Source organism: Heteronotia binoei, chromosome 16, assembly GCF_032191835.1.
Source record: "Heteronotia binoei isolate CCM8104 ecotype False Entrance Well chromosome 16, APGP_CSIRO_Hbin_v1, whole genome shotgun sequence".
NCBI lineage: Eukaryota > Metazoa > Chordata > Lepidosauria > Squamata > Gekkonidae > Heteronotia > Heteronotia binoei.
In genome coordinates, this window is record NC_083238.1 from 54,038,772 (window position 1) to 54,063,382 (window position 24,611).

Below are 24,611 nucleotides of genomic sequence, written 5' to 3' on the forward strand. Positions count from 1 at the left end.
ATCCGCTGAGTCAATGCTGTCAGTTGTACAAGCGGACATTTTACCCAGAACCTTTGCGGACCACAGTCCAATTCAGATCAACTTATTAGGACCCCCGAAAAATTTTCGTTGGACTCTTAACCTGCAAATTTTGAAAGAGACAAAGTTTCTGGAAACAACTAAGAGGGAAATAAAAGAATTCTTCCAATTTAATTCAACTAAGGACACTAGTATGTTTACGGTTTGGGATACCTTTAAAGCCTTTCTTCGTGGGATTGCAATAAGATATACAGCGGGCAGGAAAAAAGAACGCCTGAAGTCCTATAAAGATTTAGTTCAAAAATTAAACGAACAAGAAAAACAGTTAAAGATAAAGAACATGAAGGAGACAAAACTTAAGATCTTGGCTATCCAGCACCAAATCAATCTATTACTTATGGATGAAGTGGAAAAGAAGATAAAGTGGATGAAGCAAGCCCACTTTGAGAGTGCGAACAAAGCTAGTAGATGGCTAGCATATAAGCTAAAAAAGGAAAGAAATAAAAAAATCATAAAGTCCCTTAGAGATGGAGAAGGGAAGGAGACAACACAAATGAATCAGATGAAAATAATAATCCAAAACTTTTATCAAAATTTATATAAAGGTCAAGAGATCTCCAACCAGTTACAGCAAGAATATACTCTGAAATCCAAATTAAAACAGTTAACAGAAGAACAAAGAGAGAAATTGGAAGTTCCAATTACTATGCATGAAATTGTAGAGGCGATGAACCAACAAAAACCAAATAAAGCACCAGGACCAGATGGCCTTCCTGTTGAATTTTACAAGACTTTTGAAGAAGAAACCCTTATTCCATATAAGAAAGTTATTGAAGACATACAAAATAAACATGAAATTCCAACATCCTGGAAAGAGGCCCTAATCACATTGATACACAAAGAAGGTACCGATTCAACGGAAATTAGAAATTACAGGCCTATTTCCTTACTAAACAGCGACTATAAAATTTTTGCTACGGTACTGGCGAACAGATTAAAAAAAGTTATCAGTGCTGTTATACATGAAGACCAAACTGGATTTGTCCCAGGGAGACAAATGAGGCAAAATGTAAGATTTCTAATGAATGTCATTGAATATTATAAAGAATACCCTGAGAAGCAAGTGGCATTAATATTCGTCGACGCTGAAAAAGCCTTCGATAATGTGAATTGGAAGTTTATTTTGAAATCATTGGAAGTGGTAGGTTGCGGAAGAAATTTTTGTAAATTGGTGGAATCCATATACACGACACAAAATGCAAAGATCAGTTTTAACAGCACCAAAACAGAAAAGATTGATATAGCTCAAGGTACAAGACAAGGCTGCCCCCTATCGCCACTACTATTTATTTTAACATTAGAGCTCTTACTGCAAAGAATAAGAGAGGAGGATAGAATAAAGGGCATTCGAATTAGGGGAGAGGAGTTGAAGATCCGAGCTTTTGCGGATGACCTACTATGTATTTTAGAAGATCCTAATTCATCTATTGGTCAATTCCAAGAAACACTTAAACAGTACGGCCAAGTATCGGGTTTTAAGATCAACGTGCAGAAAACGAAATTTTTTACGAAAAATATGAATAAAGAACAAATGAACCAATTTGAAACCCAATCAGAATTTGTGCATGGAAAGAAAGTAAGATATTTGGGAATCCAAATGACGAACGAGCTTAAAAACCTATACCGAGATAATTATGAGAAACTGATAAAAGAAATTCAAGAGGACTTAAACAGATGGCAAGATCTACATATCTCACTTCTGGGCAGGATAGCAACCATAAAAATGAACATACTGCCAAGAATCTTGTTTCTGTTTCAGATGATTCCTATAATGCTTTCGAAGTTTTTCTTTCAACGGATCAATAAAATCATCTCATTCTTTATCTGGCAGAAAAAAAAGCCTAGAATCCGACTAAAAGTTCTCCAAGACAGTAAACTCAGAGGTGGTCTCGCCTTACCAGAATGGACTTTATATCATAAGGCTTGTCGTATTGTCTGGTTGAAAGATTGGTTTGTACTGGAGGACAAGAGAATGTTGGTTATTGAGGGGGCAGGGTTGGGAAAAGGATGGCACGGATATCTTTGGTACCAAAACCCTCCCCCTAACAGTCCATTTTGGAGGCATGAGATAAGAAAATCTCTTTATAGAGTCTGGATGGAAATTAGGAAATTCTACCTTTATACCCCACTATGGGTCTCACCAGTTGAGGCTCATACCCATCCCAATATCTATGACTGGAATAAATTAACTGATTACCAAAGTCTATTAGACAAACAAAATAACTTAAGAATGGAAGAAATGACTTCAATAGACTGGTGGCTGAAGTGTCAAATACAGTCTTGTTATCAAAAAGATAAAGAAAGAGGATTTCCCAAAAAACTGAATGACCTGGATCAAATTATTCAGACAGACCAAAAATTAATTTCTAAAATATATGAATGGTTATTGGGAGAAAAAATGCAGGAGGAGGTGGTCAAAGAATCATGGATAAAATGGCTAAGAGATATGGACCTTAACATGACTTTAGACGACTGGGAGAAAATTTGGAAACGGAATGTTAAGCTAACCTTGCCGGCCTTGTACAAAGAAAACCTGTACAAAATGATCCATCGCTGGTACCTAACCCCTGACCGCCTAGCCAAAATATATCCCAGCTACTCCAACAAATGCTGGAAATGTAAAAAGACTAAGGGCTCATTAATTCATATTTGGTGGAGATGCGAGCATGCTAAAAAATACTGGGCATTAATTAATATTTGGGCCCAAAAAATCTTAAAAGTTAAGATACCTCATTCACCAGAATTATATCTTTTAAATGTGTGCAGAGAAGATTTTCCTCTTAAAATAGTTAAGATACTAATGTACATTGTCACCACCGCAAGAATATTGTTTGCTAAATATTGGAAAACACCCCAAACCCCCTCCATGGAAGAATTTATGGCTAAACTCATTGAAGCTACAGAATTAGACCTTATGACTACTAGAATAAGGAATGGGAACTTATTGAAATGTAAAGAGAGTTGGGAACCAATTTATTGTTGGGTTAAAAGTAAAGGATTGACATGGGAATAACTGAAAAAGAAACAGTTTGTCTCTGATCACCCCAGGGGTGACTGAGAGTATGCATGGGAGGTGGAGGGAAGTAAGATGTTTGACTTGTATGACTTGTATGATATGTGTAGGTGTTGTTGTTAGTTCTTTTCCTTTTTGTGTGTTTTTATGTATTGTTTGTCTATTTTCACTTGGGTGCAATAAACTATTGAGAATCGGAAAAAAAAAAAAAAAAAAAAAGGAATTGTCCTTGAAGGGGCAGCTGCTGTGAGAGCCCTCTCAGCCCCACCCACATCACAGGGTGTCTGTTGTGGGGAAGGAAGATAAAGGAGATTGTGAGCCGCTCTGAGACTCTTGAGTGGGGGGCGAAATATAAAGCCAATGTCTTCTTTCATAGAATTAATGCTTTCAGAATACAGTTAGAAAGCATTAATTCTATGAAAAGTATAAGTCCCTATTCCAGGGATTACGCCCTGTTAGTCTACATTTTCTCAGTTAGAGTCTAAGTCCCAAGTCCCGTTTTCGGCATGACGAGCATAGAGACAGTCTCCTGTCTCTAGAGCAGATGCCACTTCTGCTCAAAAATTCAGGGTTTATAAAGAGTTTCCTCCCGGAAACTGGTATCACTTATCTTTATCTTATCTGATAATATGCGTCATCTACATTCCAGAACCCCCCGCTGCATGAACAGATGGCTGGTTATCTTTATTCTATCTGGTTCTTCTCATAACATCAGCAAGTATGCTGCCAAATCAATCTCTATAAGGCTAAGATTGCCCTCCGATAACTTTTACCTTTAACCTACTTTTCTAAGCTCCAAGTGGGCAGCCATGTTGATCTGAAGTAGTAGAACAAAATAGGAGTCAAATTGCACCTTCAAGACCAACTTAGTTTTACTCAGAACGTAAGCTTTCATGTGCTCTCTAAGCACACTTCATCAGACGAGGACTCCGGTAAAGCCACACATAGCTGGTAGTCAGTGGCTCAGAATGCAAACTGGTACAACTTGAAGATCCAATGACAGTATAGTAAAATTATCTGGTAGGGAGTGGTTTAGAATGCAAGCTGGTACAAATTTAAGATTCAATGACAGAATAGTCAGTCAGTCAGTCAGTTTATTGCGGCTCTAGGCCAATCAACAACAACAACACAACTCATCAATAACAGTACAACACAACACCAAGCTAAAATATAACATAACAATATAAAACTATGTACAACCAACAAAATAGTAATAAAATTATCTGACGTAGGCAACACTTAACTAAGGGCATCTTCTTTCAAATACAAACAGCATTAAATTTCTTCCTGTCAAGGTCGGTAACATATAGAAACTTAGCAAGATCCAGAGAAAGTTGATCACTCCCATCCCCTAAGAGGAAGTAAATGACTTGGGCCTGATTTAAAGATTTAGCTAGCATTAGATGGTTCCGCAGAAGTCTCTACCTTGCCTCTGTATGGAAAAGACAGTTCAGAATGAGATGGGGAACAGAATAGTAAAATTAACAAACTGAGCAAACCTTTGATCTGAGTAGCAGGAGCATGCGAAAGCAATAAAACGCTAACATGTCAAAATGTGAGAATGTCTGTTAATGACTCTATTGTATTAAGCCTGGGTCAAAAGGAAGGTATTTATATCTCAGAAGATTTCCCATCCAACTAATTTACCTTTTAACATGTAACATACATTTAGTTTGCCATTAGGAGAAACAGCCAATATCTCTATTTTGTGTATGTCAATAGGAAAAAAAATCATTCTAAAAGAGAAATACATTGGCCTGAGTGCTATTAGCAATATGGATCGCTTGAACCCCTGATGGCCATTTTCATAAGAAAATCAACCCCAAAAGAAATTCTGCCGCACTCCCCAGGCTTCACCCTCCCTTCAAAATCTCCTGTCACTGGCTGAGGCAATGCTGGCCACTGACAGACTTTTCTGCCTCCGCCCCAGAATCTTGCAGTCCCATGAAACCAGGGAACAAAAAGAGGCTTGATGGGACACCAAAAGCTTGCCTATTAGGCCTTTTATATATTTATTTGTTATTTATTCAGGTTATATCCCGCCCTCTCCACCGAAGCAGCTCAGGGCGCCTTACATTTCACAAAGCCTGGGGCCTGCATATCTTCGGGACCGCCTCTCCCCATATGAGCCCCCCCCCAGGTTCTGAGGTCAGCTGCACAACATGTTCTCGTGATCCCTGGGCCTAGGGATGCCCGACTGGCTTCAGCAAGGGCCAGGGCCTTTTCGGTGTGGGCCCCTACCTGATGGAATGAGCTCCCGATGGAGATCCGGGCCCTGCGGGACGTATCGAAGTTTTGCAGGGTCTGTAAGATGGAGCTCTTCAGCTAGGCTTTTAATTGATCCAGCGGTTGTCCCCTGAAATCATCGCTCCCCCCAGCACCTTATGCGTATGTTATGCTGAACATTACCAGCCTATAAGGAGAGCCAGTTTGGTGTAGTGGTTAAGTGTGTGGACTCTTATCTGGGAGAACTGGGTTTGATTCCCCACTCCTCCACTTGCACCTGCTGGAATGGCCTTGGGTCAGCCATAGCTCTGGCAGAAGTTGTCCTTGAAAGGGCAGCTGCTGTGAGAGCCCTCTCCAGCCCCACCCACCTCACAGGGTGTTTGTTGTGGGGGAGGAAGGTAAAGGAGATTGTGAGCCGCTCTGAGACTCTTCGGAGTGGAGGGCGGGATATAAATCCAATATCATCATCATCTTCTTCTTCTTCTTCTTCTTCGTCGTCTTCGTCGTCTTCGTCTTCGTCTTCGTCTTCTTCGTCGTCTTCGTCTTCTTCTTTGTGGTCTATGACTTGTTGCCAATGATGTGGATCGTGGTTTTTGTCTGTAATTCTGAGATTATCTAGTTTAGATGTCATTTGTTTGATGTTTTGTAAGGTTTCTAAATGTTGTAAGCCACCCAGAGCCCGCTTGTGGGATAGGGCGGGGTATAAATCGAAAAAACGGAATTAAATTAAAGTCATAAAAACCAGTATCGATATAAACCAAAGACATAGAAATATAAAAACACATAATCAATGAAAACATAAAACAACATGAGGTGCAATTACGATCTTAAAATAGAATATATTAATGTGTTGGTAACGGCGGCTAGCTGCCAATTCAGTCCATGTTAAGTGTTATTTAGCTGTTACTACCGGATGTCCTATTGAGAGAAAGGTCCTAAGGTTACAACTGTGCAATTGAGGTGAGCCAGACGGTGTCTGTTGTTATGGGCCAGGTGGTTCAGTATCTGTTGTTGTCTGTTAACATCGATCTTAATAAATAATTTTTTGGGGTGCCTCATAAACTATGCAGGTGTGATCTGAGCACCTCATAAAGTGCAGGTTGCAACATAATGGATTAAAAAAAAAAACGATTCATGTGGAGTTTTTGTCTTTCTGTTCATTCCAGCTACTATATAATCTCCCTCGAGCTCGAACCGTTTTATCTGCTTCTCAAGACTCAGTGGTGGGGAGCTATCAACGAACTCTTAAGCACTCTTAAGCCAAAAAGACTCCCACTAAATGATATTCAAACCATGGAGCTATTCAAGAAGAAATTTGGCTACAAGAAAGCTATTAAATGCAAGGTATAGTGGGGTTGGGTTTTGTTTGCTCGCTCGCTTCCTTGCTTTGAGGATTCGAATCCAGGCCTTCCAAAGTCTGGCCGCTTCTCTGCGGTGATGATTCTCCACGCAGCGTAAACATTTGCAGCGGCAGTGAAGTACCACATGGTAGTTTCCCTTGCACTTCCGATGACTCAGTGTCCGGAGGTCAAACCGCAAGATGCCCTAGTCCCACTTGTACACTGCATTGGTCAGGCCACGCTTGGAGTCTTCTGTGATGTTCTGGAGATGTAGAAGTACAGAATTTCAGCATCCATTTTTTAAGGAAGCCCTTCATGGTTTGCTCAGGTCTGAAGATATCCTTGAAAGCACATGAAGAATGTTTGCTGAAATCCCAGAAACCCGTGAATGGGCAGAAATAGATTTCCTGTGGTTGGAGCGGAACTCTGGTTTCACCCAATTAGCAAGCAGGACATTTGCATAATTGAGACTGATTTCAAATTTCAGGATTTATTTGTGGGGGGAGGGGGTAGAACTGTAGCTATTTCAGCTCAGAACGTACGTAACCTTGGATAAAAACAGTACCTCTTACCCCTGCAGGCTGGTTGTCAGACATCATTGCCCTTTATTCAATTTGTTACTTCTCTGCTGTGGTTTTAGAGCATGTCTTTTGGAATGAGAGCCGCAGCCGAGAGAGGGCTAGCCGCCATTTTCCTCACCTTCTGTCGTAAGACATCCATCTCCAGTCTTGCACTAACAGATGATCACGGTTTTGCTCTGATACACCATGCTGCTATCCACAACCGCGTGTCCATCATCTGCCAGCTGTTGAAATCCAGTCTGACCATCAATCAGAAACGCCACATACCGTATAGCCAAGGTAAGAAACACTGCCTGCTGGAACATGACAGTCGCTACCAGGGCCAGCCCTAGACTCTCTGGGACCCTAGGCAAGGCTAACTTCTGGCTCCCCCCGCCCCCCCCCCCGCACTGATAATGTCACTAACTCACATGGGGGGGTGCCCAGTTCGGTGCCCCCAGAAGGCCAGCACCCTAGACCAGTGGTCCCCAACCTTTTGGCACCAGGGACCGGCCCCAGGACCGGCCAGGCCACCGCGGCCCCAGGGCCGGCAGGGTGGGGGCACCGAATTCAGCCTCGCCCCCCTGCAGCGCCTCCTCTTCCCTCCGTTTTTACACTGTTAAGGCTGCGGAAGGAGCCGTGAAGCACCTTCCGGGCTCTGTAAAGGCCAACTCCCCTGCCAATCAGCTGATCGGTAGGGACACAGCAGCAAAACCGCAGCAGCGGCGGCCCGCTGAAAAAGCCGCGCTGCCCTTGCCTCCTTCCCACTTCCTTCCTGGGCGGTGAAAGGAAGTGAGAAGGAGGCAAGGGCAGCGCGGCTTTTTCAGCAGGCCGCTGCTGCCGCGGTTTTGCCGCTGTTTCCCCGCCGATCAGCTGATCAGCGCAGGGCGAATCGGCCTTCACAGAGCCCAGAAGGTGCTTCACAGCCTCTTCCTCAGCTTTAACATTGTGAAAACAGAGGGAGGAGGAGGAGGTGCCATGGGCGGGGGGAGGCACCGTGGGGGGTGGCGAGACTGCGTGGCATCATGGGGGGGGGGGTGAGGCTAGGCAGCATGGTTACTAACAGGCCACAGCCCGGTACCAGTCCATGGCCCGAGGGTTGAGGACCCTTGCCCAGGACAATCGCCTAGTTTGCCTGGTGGAGGACCGGCCCTGACCACAACACTTACTCTTTCTTCCCACTGTTGTGAACTGTGGGGCATTGAAAATGGTCAATATAAGGACACAGAAACACAGAAGGAGAAAGTACCTGCACCGTGACATTTGTGCCCATGTCTTGGGAGCATTTTGGCTTTGCTTGAGTGTTCCTGTTGCTTTGGGAGTTTTGCCCTACAACATATGTTCTTCTCTCTCTAGTGGTCACTTTGATATTACATCAGTATACGTCTGGCATATTTCCCTGCAGATTTAAACTGCAGGTTTTTAGGCTGGACATAACTTTACTTTACTTTACTTTACTTTATTCGATTTATATCCCGCCCTACCCCACCGAGGTGGGCTCAGGGCGGCTTACAACAATAAAAGCTAACAAAGGTCGATTTAAATACAATTAAAATTATACAATAAAATACATAAAAGCCTAAAAATACATAAAACTCACATCGATATACACTATGCTACTATTCCTTAAATCAGTCCTTCAAATTTCCAATATTCAGTAATCTGATGTTTAAGATTTAATATTCAGGCATTCTGCTCACAGTTAATTATATGCCAACCGGAAGAGGGTTGTTTTACAGGCCCTGCGGAACTGTTCAAGGTTCCGCAGGGCCCTCACCTCCTCCGGGAGCTGATTCCACCAACAGGGAGCTGCAATCGAGAAGGCCCTGTCCCTGGTCGCTTTCAGACGGGCCTCCTTTGGCCCCATAAATCGACCTATCATTACAACAGTATTGTGATATACAGATGTTTCAATGCCTTTCTTTTAAAAGGGGTGCAGAAAATAAAAAAGGAGGTGCTGTGATGTCACTAGTGACACGGCCAAGGATGAAAGCAACCTCCCTTGAAAACCCTGGTTCTTTCAGGCACATGTGGAAGAATATAAACTGACTCCACAACTGTGAAAATGCAGATGCACAGAAGAATCGTTCCCAAACTGATTCCAGTGCTTCTGCATCAATTGCTAAGAAAATCAGAAATGTCGAGCACACGGGAAGGCCCTTAGATTAGGGGTAGCCAAACTGCAGCTCGGGAGCCACACGTGGCTCTTTCACACGTATTGTGTGGCTCTTGAAGCGCCCACTGGCTTGGAGAAGGCATTTGTCTCTTTAAATCACTTCACCAAGCCAGCCAGTGGATAATGCATTTAAAGTTAAAGTTGCTTTCTTTTCACTTCTCCCTCCCCATCTCCCAAGCTTCCTTCCTTCCTTCCTTCCTTCCTTCCTTCCTTCCTTCCTTCCTTCCTTCCTTCCTTCCTTCCTTCCTTCCTTCCTTCCTTCCTTCCTTCCTTCCTTCCTGTCTTGTGGCTCTCAAACATCTGACATTTATTCAATATGGCTCTTACATTAAGTAAGTTTGGCCACCCCTGCCTTAGATCATTATATTTCCAAAACAAGTAGGAGTAACAACTAACACATAAGTATGTTTTGTTTCAGGAAAGCGTTTTCAGAAAGGAGATACAAAGGGCTTCAGAACCAGTAAGTCACGAGTGATTTATTGTTCCTTAATTTTTTTCCCCCCAATGGCAATTATAAAACAAATAAATCTGTAACACTTCCAGAAATAATAGGGGTGATAACGTTACAGACCACATTTCACAGGCTCTGTACTTTAGGCTTCCCCACAAGAAATCTTGGGTCATTTCCTTTATGCCTGAGAGAAAACTGTAGTTGTTGGGGCTTTAATGAGTGCAGAATCAAGCCCAGTGTAAGAGAAATCGATTAATGAATTTTGAGGCTTAGTACATTGTCACAGTTTCACTCTAGAACATTGTAAGTGGTCAAAATTGATAGAAGGATTATCTCAAAATGTACCGTAATTTTTCATTTTTTCCTTCAGTCCGCCTTGAAGCTGGCACAAAACAGCTGGCAACCTCTGCTTAGTTTGCTGCCCTGAATATCCTTGCACTTTTCTCAGCAAACCCCACCCCCCAAATTTGAGTGGGTCACATACCAATTCCTTAGTAAATCCATGGTGCCAATTTCTGGATTACAAAATAACAGCACTAAGGTTTTTCTTCTCTGGCTTGTCTGAATCAGGCTTTGACGGAGCTTGTACTCTGATTAAAAAACAGCTTGAACTATTAGACCAGAGTCATCTTCTATCAGCTGCCAAACAAGTTTATTGTATTAGGGTAGCCGGCCTCCCGCTGTGTTGTTGTTGTTGTTGAAAATTGAAAATTTTTCTGCAAATCTGAAGGGTCTGAGTTTGCAGGAAAATCTCTTTAGAGTTCATGTGGCCTCAATCCATGGATTTAGATATTCACAGATGGGGCCAGGCCTGTAGCCAGAACATTTCAGGTGGAGGGGGTCAGGGAATAAAGTTTTAGGAGACCGGCCCTGGGGCCCCAAATGATGTCACGCCCTGGGGCCCCAAATGATGTCACGGAGAAGTGAAATTAAAAAGGAGAGTGGCAGCAGCAGCAAGAGCGGTGAGAGCAGCAGGGAGAGCGGGCGTCAGCAAAAACGGGGCGACGAGAGCAGCGGTGAGAGCGGGGGAAGTGAAAACGGGTGGCAGGGAGAGCAGGAGAGGTGAAAATGAGTGGCGGGGAGAGCGGAGGAGGCAAAAACAGGCAGTGGGGAGAGCAGGAGAAGCAAAAATGGGTGGCAGGGAGAGCGGAGGAGGCAAAAACGGGCTGTGGGGAGAGCAGGGGAAGCAAAAACGGGTGGCAGGGAGAGCGGAGGAGGCAAAAACGGGCAGTGGGGAGAGCAGGGGAAGCAAAAATGGATGGCAGGGAGAGTGGGGGGGGCAAAAATGGGGGAAGCAAGAGTGCATGGAGAGCAGTGGCAGCCAGAGTGACGGATTAAGCAGAGGCCTTGCAAGTGGAAGGGGGGGTTGGGTGGAGGGGCTGGGCCCCCCGCCCCCTCTGTAGCTACGGGCCTGGATGGGGGGGGGGGATATGTCGCCAATAATATATGGATAGCCCCCCGTGTCTTGCTGAATCAGTTTATATATTATTCAAATGTAGACATTTGTGCTTTTCCTGTATCAATGTTTCTAAATTTAAAATATATATGTATATAAAATAATATATATGTTTAGTTTCAGGGACAATGAACTTCCTAGAAAAGGACGGAGACCGAAGTTGTGAGTTGCAATTCAATCCAGTGTTACCTTCTTGAAATGTTGCCCAGACTGTTCCATCCTTTGCATTCCAGACACGTCGCTGTCCTGTGCCAGCATAGCTATGCCACCAGGGCTCTGCCAGAGCATGGGTGCTGCCGTTTGACATTCTGTGCCCATTCAGCAGAGGGGGAAAGAAAGAAACCCCTTTCTGCAAGGTCCAGACAACGTAACGAGTGCACCCCTCGTACCGAGCATGCCATATTCTTCAGCAATGCTCACAGCGCTCGCAGTGTGCGAGAAGCAGTGTGCGAGTGACATTCCTGTGAGTGGCACACACTGGCACAGCCAACTGTTGCCCACCAGTGCAGCCGCAGGCTCTTGCCCAGAGGACAGCGCCAGGCGGAAAAGAGCAGCTGGCCCCCCCAAAAAACACCTGGGGAGATCCTGAAGGTCAGGCACTGCAGGGAGCTGCGCAGATAATCCCTTGCTTCTGCAACCCATTTGCCAGGGTGGAGGAATTCAGACATTGGGGCAGCAACATGGGAACACACAACTGCACTTTCTCTGCACACACACACACACACACACACACGGGGTGCCAGCAGTGTTCCCTCTAAGGCAGGGGTGTCAAACTCATTTTTCTATGAGGGCCGGATCTGACATAACTGAGGCCTATGTGTCATAAAATATAGCAGAGAGATAAACTTCATAAAGGACCGGGGGGGGGGGGGGGTTTGAGCAGGAACGCAGTTCCAGCTGGCTTGGCATCAGGGGTGTGGCCTAATATGCAAATAGGTTCTTGCTGGGCGGTTTCCACAGAAAAGCCCAGTGTGAAACAATGGTGACATCAGATGTTGTGGCCTAATATCCAAATGAGTTCCTGCTGGGCTTTTTGTACCAAAAAAGCCCTGTAAAGGACACAGACAAACACAAAGGTTTTTTGTTTTGTTTTTTAAAACTTTAAATAAAACATGCTTAAAAGATGGATACTTTTGCACTATTTTATTTAACGGTCTCTGATAACTGAAGGAAGCAAGAGAGAGGGACTTGCTTGCGGGCCTGATAGGAGCCCTCCGGGGGCCTGATTTGGCCCCCAGACTGCATGTTTGACACCCCTGTTCTAAGCTGAGCTAGCATGAGCTAGGTCACCGATTTTTAGCCTCCAGCTCACACATTTTTGTCTTGGCTCAGGAAGGATGACCCCAGAGCACCTTAATTGATGCAGTAGCTCACAGCTTTAATGCCAGTAGCTCACCAAGTAGAATTTTTGCTCACAAGACTCTGTAACTTAGAGGGAACATTGGTTGCCAGGTCCCCTCTTCATCCCAATGAGGGATTTGAGGGGCATTCTGGAGGTGGGCAGGACATCCCCGGCATGATGGCATTACCCGGAAGTGACTTTACCGTGCTGCCGCACAACGTCCCCAGCACAATGACATCACCTGGAACTCCATCCCCTCAGAACTATAGCTTTCCCTCACAAATATTATCATGAGGGATAGGTCCGCCATGCTGACTGGTTGCCTCAGATGTCCATCGTTTTGGCCAGCACGCCCCTCTATGCAGTCCATCATGTGAGAAGTAGGTTGTGACTAGAACACAGATGTCAAATGAAGAAACAATGGTTACACTTGATGGAGGCCTCGGCTGATTCTCTTGTGTCTCGTCTATTAGTTTTAGGTCCCACCGCTTTGCACTTTGCAGCCCAGTCTGGCTCTCTTGAGTCTCTTCATTTCCTCCTGGCTCTCAAGGCCGATTACAGGATGCCTGACAATCGAGGGTGGATGCCCATTCATTTTGCCGCCTATTACGACAACATTGCCTGCTTCACCATTCTGTACCGGAAGAGCCCGGATCTTCTCGAGGCGGAGACTCGGGCAGAGTGAGTGGGAAGAGGTGGAGTGTTCTGTGAGACCCTTTCCTTTGGAGAGTTCAAGCACCCTCCTCTACCTTGCTTTTTTTTTTTAGCCTTACCTGTTCCTCCCTCTCCAGTTTCACTCTTCCAATTCCATCCCATCTTATCCTTTTCAATTTATTTTCCCCCTCCCCCAGTATTGCTACTAACTGAGGCTGAGAAGTTGGACAATAAGATCTGTGTTCTTTTAACTTTAAACAAATATGTCTTTAATTGTATGCATGTCTCAACGAATATTATTTCCTTGCCTATTTTCACCGTTGGGCAATAATCAAATTAAGTAGGATGGATGTATCGGCAGGATATGAAACGAAGTATTGACCGGATCTTTTGTTTGTTTGTTTTAGTCTATCCTTGATTTTATACTAAATTTAGATGTTTATAGTTTTAAATGCCGTTTTCTTTTATAATATAATTGTATTGCCTCCTACTTCCTATTATCTGGATTCCTATGAACAAATGCCTCATAAAGGTTTCAGACAGACAGATTTATTTAATTGGATTTATATCCCACGCTCCCCGCCGAAGCAAGCTCAGGGCGGCTCACAACAGTAAAAACATGTACAGATGTTAAACATTAACCAATTAAAACCCCAAACAATATAACAATCAAAACATTTTAAAAACAATTTGGTGCTAATAATACATTCCAATAATTTCAGTCTTCTTGAGTGCCCTCATATGTGGCTATCGATTAAAAGCAAGTTGAAATAAATCAGTCTTGCAAGCCTTGCGGAACTGAACGAGGTCCGGCAGGGCTCTTGCTTCTTCCGGCAGTTGGTTCCACCAATAGGGGGCCATTATAGAAAAGGCTCTCTCCCGAGTGATCTTCAGTCTTGCCTTCCTCGGCCCAGGGATCGATAACAGGTTCCATGTCCCTGATCTAAGTACCCTCTGGGGAACATATGGGAAGAGAGTTCAAGCAAACAAACAACACGGACTAGCAAAGGCACCTTTCTGAAACATGCCGTTACAGGCATAATCAACCCCATTAATATATGTACTGAAAGTGTATGTACTGAAACATCAGGAACTTAGTGTATATGGGTGGAGTGTGGGGAGAGCTGTTGAAGCGGGATTCTCAATGGATCAGAAAGAAGGGACAGCCACAGGCACAGACAGATTTAAAAGGGGGATGGTGGAGCCCGGCGGCGCCGCAGAAGGGAAGGGAGGAGGAGGCGGCTGTGGCAGCTGCGTTTTACCACCATAGAAGAAAACACCTCAAAGCCTCTCGGTGTAACAAAAATAATCGATAGCCTCATATGTGGCTATCGATTAAAAGCAAGTTTAATGCCATTTCAGAAGGATATGAAGATAATTTGCAGGCATTCCGAGGAGAAATTAAAACAAAGCCATGAAAGTGAGACAAAAATTAAAAGGAGCACCACTGACCTACTGAACCGACAATAAAGAAGGCGATCCCAAGAAGAAGAGTCTCTGCACCCGAAACAATATTTGGCTGGTCTTGGATATTTTCGGACTTGTATTACAGTTCCATATTTTTTCTATAGGACGGGTGGCCAATGGTAGCTCTCCAGATGTTTTTTGCCTACAACTCCCATCAGCCCCAGCCATTGGCCATACTGGCTGGGGCTGATGGGAGCTGTAGGCAAAAAACATCTGGAGAGCTACCGTTGGCCACCCCTGCTATAGGAGCAGCGTGTGCTTTCGCTTCCGGAGGGATTTTGGGTTGTATAAATATGTTTGTTTATATTATGTTTGGCTATCACTGTAAGCACTGTGTTTGTTACTAGTAAATACTGGATAAGTAGGAATAATAAGTAGTATTATTTTTGTTACACGGAGAGGCTTTAGGTGTTTTTTTTTTACAGTAACCTCCGTGGTCCCAGCTTTGATTGCCGTGTTTTACCACTGATCAGCTGATCAGCACGGGGGCTTTAATTAATTAATTTACTTTCCATTAATATCCCGCCCATTCCAAACGGACTCAAGGCGGCTAACAATCATATAAAAACCAACATCTCAATTTCAAATATAAAACAATAAGACAGTCAATTATAATTTAAAGCAATTTAAAACAGAGTATTGGTGCTATACGGAGTATACAATTTATCTGATGGTGGTCCTTCTGATGGAGTTGCCCATTAGCATAAAAGCGGCAGCCTTCTCCCCTAGTTGTTATAGGCCTGTTTAAAAAGTTCAGTTTTACAAGCTCTGCAGAATTGGGAGATATCCCACAGAGCTCTTATGGCCTCAGGGAGCGCATTCCACAGCATTGGTGCTGCCACTGAGAAGGCCCTGGCCCGTGTAAAGCCCAGTCTGGCCTCCCTTGGTCCGGGGATGGACAATAGATTTTTAGTTCCTGAATGCAGTGCTCTCTGGGGAACATACGGGGAAAGGCGGTCCCTTAGATAGACAAGTCCTCGTCCATATAGGGCTTCACGCTCCTTCCCAGCAGTGCAGAAGGGAAGGGAGGGAGAAGGAAGCAGCAGCGCAGCGAGACGATGGCGGGGGGCGTGTGTAAACAAGGCATTTGCCTTGGGTAGGGAGAGAGGAGAGTGCCCAATTTGGTGCCCCCTCCCTCCCGGCACCCTAGGCAATTGCCTAGTTTGCCTAGTGGACGAGCCGGTCCTGTGAGGGAGAGATAAAAGGAATAATTCAAAAAAAGTGGTGGGGAAAGAGCAAAACAAAATACTAGCTATACTTCAGTTTTTTGGGGTGGTCAGTTGGCTCAAGGTAGCTCACTCTTCTCAGATCTTGGAAGCAAAGCAGGGTCAGCCCTGGCTAGAATTTGGACGGGAGACCTCCAAGGAATACCAGGATGATGCCACAGAGGCAGGCAACAACAAACCACCTCTGGACATCTCTTGCCTTGAAAACCCTACTAGGTTGCCAGAAGTCAGTCGTGACTTGATATTGAATAGTCTGGGCTGCCCCAAGGACTTTTGGTGCCCCAGGTGACAAGGCTGGTTCTAGGGATTTTGGTGTCCTGGGCAAGCTGACCACTAGCGCCTCCCTCACACACAAAAATAAAGAAACAGAATTGTAGGAGAAATGAAGAAACTTGAAACTATTTTCATTTTTAATTTACAGTTTTTTTATTTTAAATTTTAATTATAAAAATAATGAGGTTAAGCAATAAAAATTGTGAGAATACTACTTGATCCTTTTAGCTGGAGGTGCCAGGGACAAGACCCTGTGCAAGTGAGAAAGATGCTCTACCACTGAGCTATGGCTCGCGCCCCATGGCTCTGTTAAAGTAGAGTAGGAAGGACGAGGGGTTGCATCCAACTTCAACAGGAGCCAAGTTTTAGGAACTGGAATTGGCTCTTCTTCAGCCTTTACAGTTGGTTAATCTATCCCTACCGGGCTCTGAGGAAACTGACCTGGCATTGGGGAAGGCACGCTCAAAGGGGGTATGCACGCTGCATGTGGGGAGAGGGGGCACCTCCTGGAGCCTATTTGGCCTACTTCCATGCACCGGCCATGCGAGGTGAAGGGAGAGAGCCCCTACCCAATGGAGGAAAGCAGGATCCAGTTTCACAATCCTCTCCTTCTTTTTCTCTCCCGCAGGAGTCGCTCCACCCCGCTTTTGCTTGCAGCTGCATCCGGAGCCTTAGACACGATTCAATACTTGTTTTCTCTCAACGTCAACTGGCTCAAGAAAGATAGCGAAGGAAATAACATGATTCATTTGGCGGTGCTGAATTTTCATACCGAAGTTCTGAAACATCTGATTGAACTGGATGTCCCTGATCTCCCAGTATGGACAACTCTTGTTGGTAAGGCCAGGACGTTTTCTGCTCAGCGGAATACAAAACGTCTGCACCTGAAACAAATACTTCACACTTCCATTAAAGTAGAAACATTCAAAACCTTTTACAAGTGCACAAGCATCAATGAATCAATGTTACAATTACAAAACATTAAAAGCACAGAGGTCCTGTAAAGAACAAGTCAATTTCAAAGAGCCAGTTTGGTGTAGTGGTTAAGTGTGTGAACTCTTATCTGGGAGAACCGGGTTTGATTCCCCACTCCTCCACTTGCAGCTGCTGGAATGGCCTTGGGTCAACCACAGCTCTCGTAGGAATTGTCCTTGGAAGGGCAGCTGCTGAAAGAGTCCTCTCAGCCCCACCCACCTCACAGGGTGTCTGTTGTGGGGAAAGGAGATAAAGAAATTGTAAGCCACTCTGAGTCTCTGTCCTTGAAAGGGCAGCTTCTGTGAAGGCCCTCTCAGCCCCACCCACCCCACCGGGTGTCTGTTGTGGGGGAAGCAGATAAAGGAGATCGTAGGCCGCTCTGAGCCTCTGTCCTTGAAAGGGTGGCTGCTGTGAGAGCCCTCTCAGCCCCACCCACCTCACAGGGTGTCTGTTGTGGGTGGAGAAGATACAGCAGATTGTAAGCTGCTCTGAGTCTCTGATTCCGAGAGAAGGGCGGGGTATAAATCTGCAATTCTTCTTCTTATTATTATTCACCGCATGACTCCGGAAGAGTTCTCAATGGGTTGTAGGAAATCCCAAATAAGTTTCCAACACGAAGTCTATCCACAAAACTCAGCTCCAAAGGGAAACTTTCCTTCACGTGATCGTCAGCCTGAAATATCACGTTTCGCTGAATGCAGCTTTTTCATAAGCTGAATAAACATAACTGTAAATGAAGTGCAACAGTATACTAATCAAAGTGGCACTCCGTACACTGTTGCGTTTCATTTACCGTTATATTTATTCGAGAACTCTTCCGGAGTCACGCAGTGAAATTGACTTGTTCTTTATGGGACTCTGTGCTTTTAAAGTTTTGTAATTGCAAGGTTGATTAATTAATGCTTGTGCATTTATAAAAGGTTTTGAATGCTTCTACTTTAACGGAAGTGTAAAGTATTTGTTTCAGGCGCAGTTGTTTAGTATTCCGCTTTCCACTGTGCCACCAGTGTTCTCCCTGCCCATAAAAAGACTCTGGCTGAATAGCAGAAGTTGGCAGCCTCACAGTGGCATCCAAAGCACAACAGATAGGTCCAAGTCCAGTCACACCTTAGAGACCAACAAGATTCCACGGGGGGGGGGGGGGGAGGAGACAGACTTTTGAGGGTCGAAGCTGTTTTCATCAAGGAAAAGACCAATGACTCTTGAAAGCGAATATTGTGAAAATCATGAACCGATCCTGCGAGCTCTTCGCTGGCAACCGAGAGAAGATTGCAGGGTTTACCTTTTTAGCATTCTGCCGATTTCATGACATCACTTCTGGGTCATGCTGGAAGTGATTTCAGGGAAGGTACCCGAGCTTGAATTTTGTGAAGCTGCATGACTGGGAGAATGTATTAATCAGGACCCCGAAAAGGAAAATTTTCTTGTATGAGTGTGAATAATTAGACCAATGGAGAAAGTAGAGAAAGAAGTCCTTTTCTCCCTTTCTCACAATTCAAGAACTCGTGGGCATTCAATGAAATTGCTGAGCAGTCGGGTTAAAACAGATAAAAGGAAGTCCTTCTTCACCCAAAGTGTGATTAACATGTGGAATTCACTGCCACAGGAGGTGGTGGAGGCTACAAGCATAGCCAGCTTCAAGAGGGGATTGGATAAAAATATGGAACAGAGGTCCATCAGTGGCTATTAGCCACAGTGTGTGTGTGTGTATGTATATTGGCGACTGTGTGATACAGAGTGTCAGACTGGATGGGCCATTGGCCTGATCCAACATGGCTTCTCTTATGTTCTTATGTGACACGGAGTGTTGGACTGGATGGGCCATTGTCCTGATCCAACATGGCTTCTCTTATGTTCTTATGACACAAAGTTTTGGACTGGATGGGCCATTGGCCTGATCCAACATGGCTTCTCTTATGTTCTTATGTGACACGGAGTGTTGGACTGGAGGGGCCATTGGCCTGATCCAACATGGCTTCTCTTATGTTCTTATGTGACACGGAGTGTTGGACTGGATGGGCCATTGGCTTGATCCAACATGGCTTCTCTTATGTTCTTATGACACAGAGTGTTGGACTGGATGGGCCATTGTCCTGATCCAACATGGCTTCTCTTATGTTCTTATGACACAAAGTTTTGGACTAGATGGGCCATTGGCCTGATCCAACATGGCTTCTCTTAGGTTCTTATGTTAATGGAATTATCCTTAAGTAGAAGAAGACTGTCAGACGAAGGGCTGTGCTCTGAAACACGTCAAGACATCTGGAAATCGCACTGTATATCACAGGAGGTTTCTATACATCAGATTATACCTATTTATTGCCAGCAAAATACCTGGAGGAGGATTGTCTGCCACATTTCATTGTTTATAACTGAGCTTTTGGACTTTTGATACTTGTTATTGGCTTGTTATGTGTTGTTGATATTGGATAGCTATTATTTGCATGATTTTGCAGCAATATTGAACACACTTTCTCTGTAGTGGGTGTCAGCGTAGCAGATGAGGTTCAATGTGGTCAAGTGCAAAGTAATGCACATTGGGGCCAAAAATCCCAGCTACAAATACAAGTTGATGGGTGTGAACTGGCAGAGACTGACCAAGAGAGGGATCTTGGGGTCGTGGTAGATAACTCACTGAAAATGTCAAGACAGTGAGTGACTGCAGTAAAAAAAGGCCAACGCCATGCTGGGAATGATTAGGAAGGGAATTGAAAACAAATCAGCCAGTATCATAATGCCCCTGTATAAATCAATGATGCGGCCTCATTTGGAATACTGTGTACAATTCTGGTCACTGCACCTCAAAAAGGATATTATAGCATTGGAAAAAGTCCAGAAAAGGGTAACTAGAATGATTAACACTTTCCCTATGGAGAAAAATTAAAACGCTTGGGGCTCTTTAGCTTGGAGAAACGTCGACTGCAGGGGGCGGGATATAACTGCTGGGTGCTCCATTATATCCTATGGAGACCAGTCCCCATGGGATATAATGGAGAATTGATCTGTGCTTATCTGGGGCTCTGGGGGGCAGGGTTTTATTAGGGAGAGGTACCAAATTTTCAGCATACCTGCTGGTACCTCTCCTCCACTCACACACACCCAAGTTTCAGAAAGATTGGACCAGGAGGTCCAATTCTATGAGCCCCAAAGAAGGTACCCCCCCTCCATTATTTCCAATGGAGGGAAGGTTAGCCTGGGCCATCCAGATCAGGGCAAAGAAACTTCGAGGTACCTTAAAGACTAACCGATGTATTGACAAATATGTATCCTTGGGGTGATCAGAGGCACTGTAAACGTCCGCGGATGAGGCACCCGCATTGAGCAGATCAGTCCACCAGGGGTCAGTCTAGGCAAAACTATAGAGTGTTGGACTCGTTCACGTTAGTCAGACAGACAACTCCTGATGCTACTGTTGGATAATTCTTGGATATAACCTGTGAATATCTTCAGTGTCATTTTTGAAATTTTTCAACAGGAATGCTAGACTGTGCCGAACATTCGAGGAGAGAAATGGCGGTACGGTGTTTAGAAGTTCTTTGTCTTGCCAAAGATCACTACTGGAAATTCATTTTGGATGCAGGTGAGTCCTGCAGAATACCTGTACAGTGCCTTCCATTCTATGGGTTACGAATGCTAAAGGAAGCCATTTTGTGAACAAGGAAAGTAATGGGTTGGATCCAGAGTAAATTTTCGATCAGCAGCCAACGTCTGGCAATTTTTCTCAGTTTCACTCTCCTCACTGCTGTTCCTGTGTAGCACTTGGTTCATGGAGGTTCCTTAGCCCAAGCAGACATGAGTTTGAATCTCCACTCAAACCACAAAGTTTACGGGAAGAGGGCCTCTGGAGTTTTGACCCTGCTTTGCTTATCTAATCCCCCCCCCTACACACACACACACACACACACACACACACACCAAGCCAGTCAAGGCACAAGAGGCCAAGACCGTCTCCTGCTATTGTCACCTAGCAATGAGTTACTAAGATTGTGTATATGGTGTTTCCATACATGGAGGCCATTGTTCAGTCGCTCAGCATCTGCTTGGCATGCAGAAAGTCCCTAGTTCAATCCCTGGAATTGTCAGTTTAAAGAACCAGGTGCTAGTGATGTGAAAGGCCTCAGCATGAGACCCTGAACATAAGAATGTAAGAGAAGCCATGTTGGATCAGGCCATTGGCCCATCCAGTCCATGTCACACAGTGGCCAAAACCAAGGTGCCATCAGAAGGTTCACCAGTGGGGCCAAAACTCCAGAAGCCCTCCCACTGCTGCCCTCCCCCAGTGCCAAGAATACAGAGCATCACTGCCCCAGACATAAGAACAGAAGAGAACCCATTTTGGAAGAGACCAATGACCCACCCAGTCCATGTCACACAGTGGCCAAAACCCGGGGGCCATCAGGCGGTCCACCAGAGGGAACAGAACTCCAAAAGCCCTCCCACTGTTGCCCACCCCCACCCCCAAGCACCAAGAATACAGAACATCACTACTCCAGAGATAAGAACATAAGGGAAGCCTATATTGGACAAATATAGCTTGACCACTGAAGAAAAGGAGGGACGGTGGCTCAGTGGTAGAGCATCTGCTTGGGAAGCAGAAGGTCCCAGGTTCAATCCCTGGCATCTCCAAAAAGGGGTCCAGGCAAATAGTTGTGAAAAACCTCAGCTTGAGACCCTGGAGAGCTGCTGCCAGTCTGAGAAGACAATACTGACTTTGATGGACCAAGGGTCTGATTCAGTATAAGGCAGCTTCATATGTTCATATGTTCAAAGGCCACTGTGGCCAAAATATGTCTGGTCGCAATAGGTCCTACTTGTGTATATTGTAGACTTTTATTCTCTATTGAGGCTACTATCGGGCCCATAATTGTTTTTAACTAAAGGTCAAGGTAGTCCCCTGTGCAAGCACCAGTCATTTCCAACTCTGGGGTGACATTGCTTTCACAACGTTTTCACGGCAGACTTTTTACAGGGTGGTTTGCCATTGCCTTCCCCAGTCATCTACACTCCCCCCCCCCTCACCCAGCAAGCTGGGTACTCATTTTACCGACCTCGGAAAGATGGAAGGCTGAACCTCGAGCCAGCTACCTGAAAACCAGCTTCCGCTGGGATTGAACTCAGGTCATGAGCAGAGGGCTCTGACTGCAGTACGGCAGCTTTAGCACCCTGCGCCTTAACTGGTAATAAATACATGCGGTTTTCTAAAAAAAACCAATAATTGTTAGAATGATAGTTTTTAGTCATTGGCATTCTACTTTGTATGCAATTAATCAAAAAAAAATTTAGCTTACTTGCTTCAGTTGGCTCCTTCTGTCCTTTTCCCTGGCAGGGACCATCCCCTCCCTCATCAACGTGTTGAAAAGCCAGTCCGTCAAGCTAGAGTGCATCACTGTGGGGGTGCTGAGCAACATCACGACCCACAATTCCATCGCCAGAGCCTTCGTCGAGGCTGGAGGCGTTGCGGTGCTGATTAAGCTGTTGGCCAGCGACGAACCGGAGCTGTTATCCCGTTGCGCAGTCATTTTGTATGACCTGGCTCAGTTGGATAATAATCAAATGGTCATTGCTGAACTGGTAAGCGTCGTGCCCCCAACACCTGTTATTGTGTGTGTGTGTGCACAAGCTCCTGCCCCCACTTTCCCTCTTTAAAAAATGGATGAGAATGCGTTCAGGTGTTGTTCAGATGTGTATCTGTAAGTTGGAAACCTACCTTTGATTTATTGACATTCATTACTGAAATCTTGTGGTCAACGCTTTTGAGGCTAAGACCTAGAGAAAAACATCAAATGGCTGGGCATTGCAAGCTTTTGTACATGTTGCTTCATGTACTGGCCAGCCATTGGAGAAAATAGAGGCTTTGCTCTTGCAATATTTAGTTAATTGAACAGTCTCTGATAGCTGACATCTCTTGCTCTGAATTATTGCATCAAAATTTGGAGACAACATCTGTGCTGTAGCAATCTTGAGCGGGCTGTTCAGGTGATGTTCAGGTGTGTGTCTGTTAAGCTGCAAATCCGCTTTTGATTTATTGACATTCATTACAGAAATCTCATGGTCAGTGCTTTGAGACTCATGGGAAAACATGAAACGGCTGGACATTGCGAGCTTTTGTACATAAGTTGGTCAATGTGCTGGTTAGCCAATGGAGAAAATAGAGGCTTTGCTCTGTAGCTCCTGTGCGATTGAGCAAGCCCGGTAAAGCAAGCTGTGATGCAGAAGGAGTTATTGTTAAACTGGGCAAAGGAAGCTCTGGCTCTTTCCTTCCTTCCCCGGGGGGCCAGGAGGAGGAAGAACCTCAGCCAATAGAAGGAAGAGAGGCTTGGCTCAGTAGGTCTGCTGTGCAATTGAGAGAGCCTGGCAAAGCAAGCTCTCCCTCCCCCTCTTCCTCCCCAAGGGACGAGCCTCACCAATGGAGAAAATAGAGGCATTACTCTGTAGCTCCTGTGCGATTGAGCAAGCCTGGCAAAGCAAGCTGTTATGCAGAAGGAAGTAAGAGAGAGGGAGAAGGAAGCAGATGACAGCCAGTTGCTTGAGGGCCTGATAGGAGCCCTATATGGCCAAGGACCTATTTTCCTTAGGGACAGTCTCTCCCCACACGTTCCCCGGAGGGTACTTAGAACTGGAACGCAAAATCTATTAGCGATCCCCATGCCAAGAGAGGCAAGACTGAAATTCACCAGAGAGAGGGCCTTCTCGATTGCTGCCCCCTATTGGTGGAACCAGTTGACGGAGGAAGTTAGGGACTTGCAGGACCTCGCCCTGTTCCGCAAGGCCTGCAAGACAACACTATTCCGGCTAGCCTTTAATAGATTCTGGAGTACCGATATAGTAGGAAGGAATGATTCCTAATAAATACTGAACACCGTCAGAAATAAAATGACATCAAACAATATTAGCCCCTGACTGTTTTAATGTTTTATTGTTTTATTTAAATATGATGTAATCAACATGCTGAATTAATGTGTTGAAGTGTTATTGTGATTTTATTAGTTGTGAGCCTCCCTGAGCCTGCTTTGGCAGGGAAGAAGATGATATTGGATTTATATCCCGCCCTCCACTCCAAAGAGTCTCAGAGCGGCTCACAATCTCCCTTATCTTCCTTCCCCACAACAGACACCCTGTGAGGTGGGTGGGGCTGAGAGAGTTCTCCCAGCAGTTGCCCTTTCAAGGACAACTTCTGCCAGAGCTATGGCTGACCGAAGGCCATTCCAGCAGGTGCAAGTGGAGGAGTGGGGAATCAACCTGGTTCTCCCAGTTAAGAGTCCGCACACTTAACCACTACACCAAACTGGCTCTCCAGTTGGGGAGGGCAGGATATGTCTAATAAACCATCAACAATAAACCATAAACCATGTTTGACACCCCTACTTTAAGCTA

At 45.0% G+C, this 24,611-nt stretch overlaps 1 protein-coding gene across 1 annotated transcript in view; it reads left to right on the forward strand.

The window, feature by feature from the left end:
- ANKAR (ankyrin and armadillo repeat containing) overlaps positions 1 to 24,611 on the forward strand; it is a 72,066-nt gene that overhangs the window by 13,699 nt on the left and 33,756 nt on the right. Inside the window, exons 6-10 of the mRNA XM_060257055.1 lie at positions 7,298 to 7,517; positions 13,122 to 13,323; positions 16,891 to 17,099; positions 20,713 to 20,817; positions 22,564 to 22,808. Of these exons, the coding sequence (XP_060113038.1) occupies positions 7,298 to 7,517; positions 13,122 to 13,323; positions 16,891 to 17,099; positions 20,713 to 20,817; positions 22,564 to 22,808 (981 nt within the window). The remainder of the gene's footprint in view (positions 1 to 7,297; positions 7,518 to 13,121; positions 13,324 to 16,890; positions 17,100 to 20,712; positions 20,818 to 22,563; positions 22,809 to 24,611) is intronic.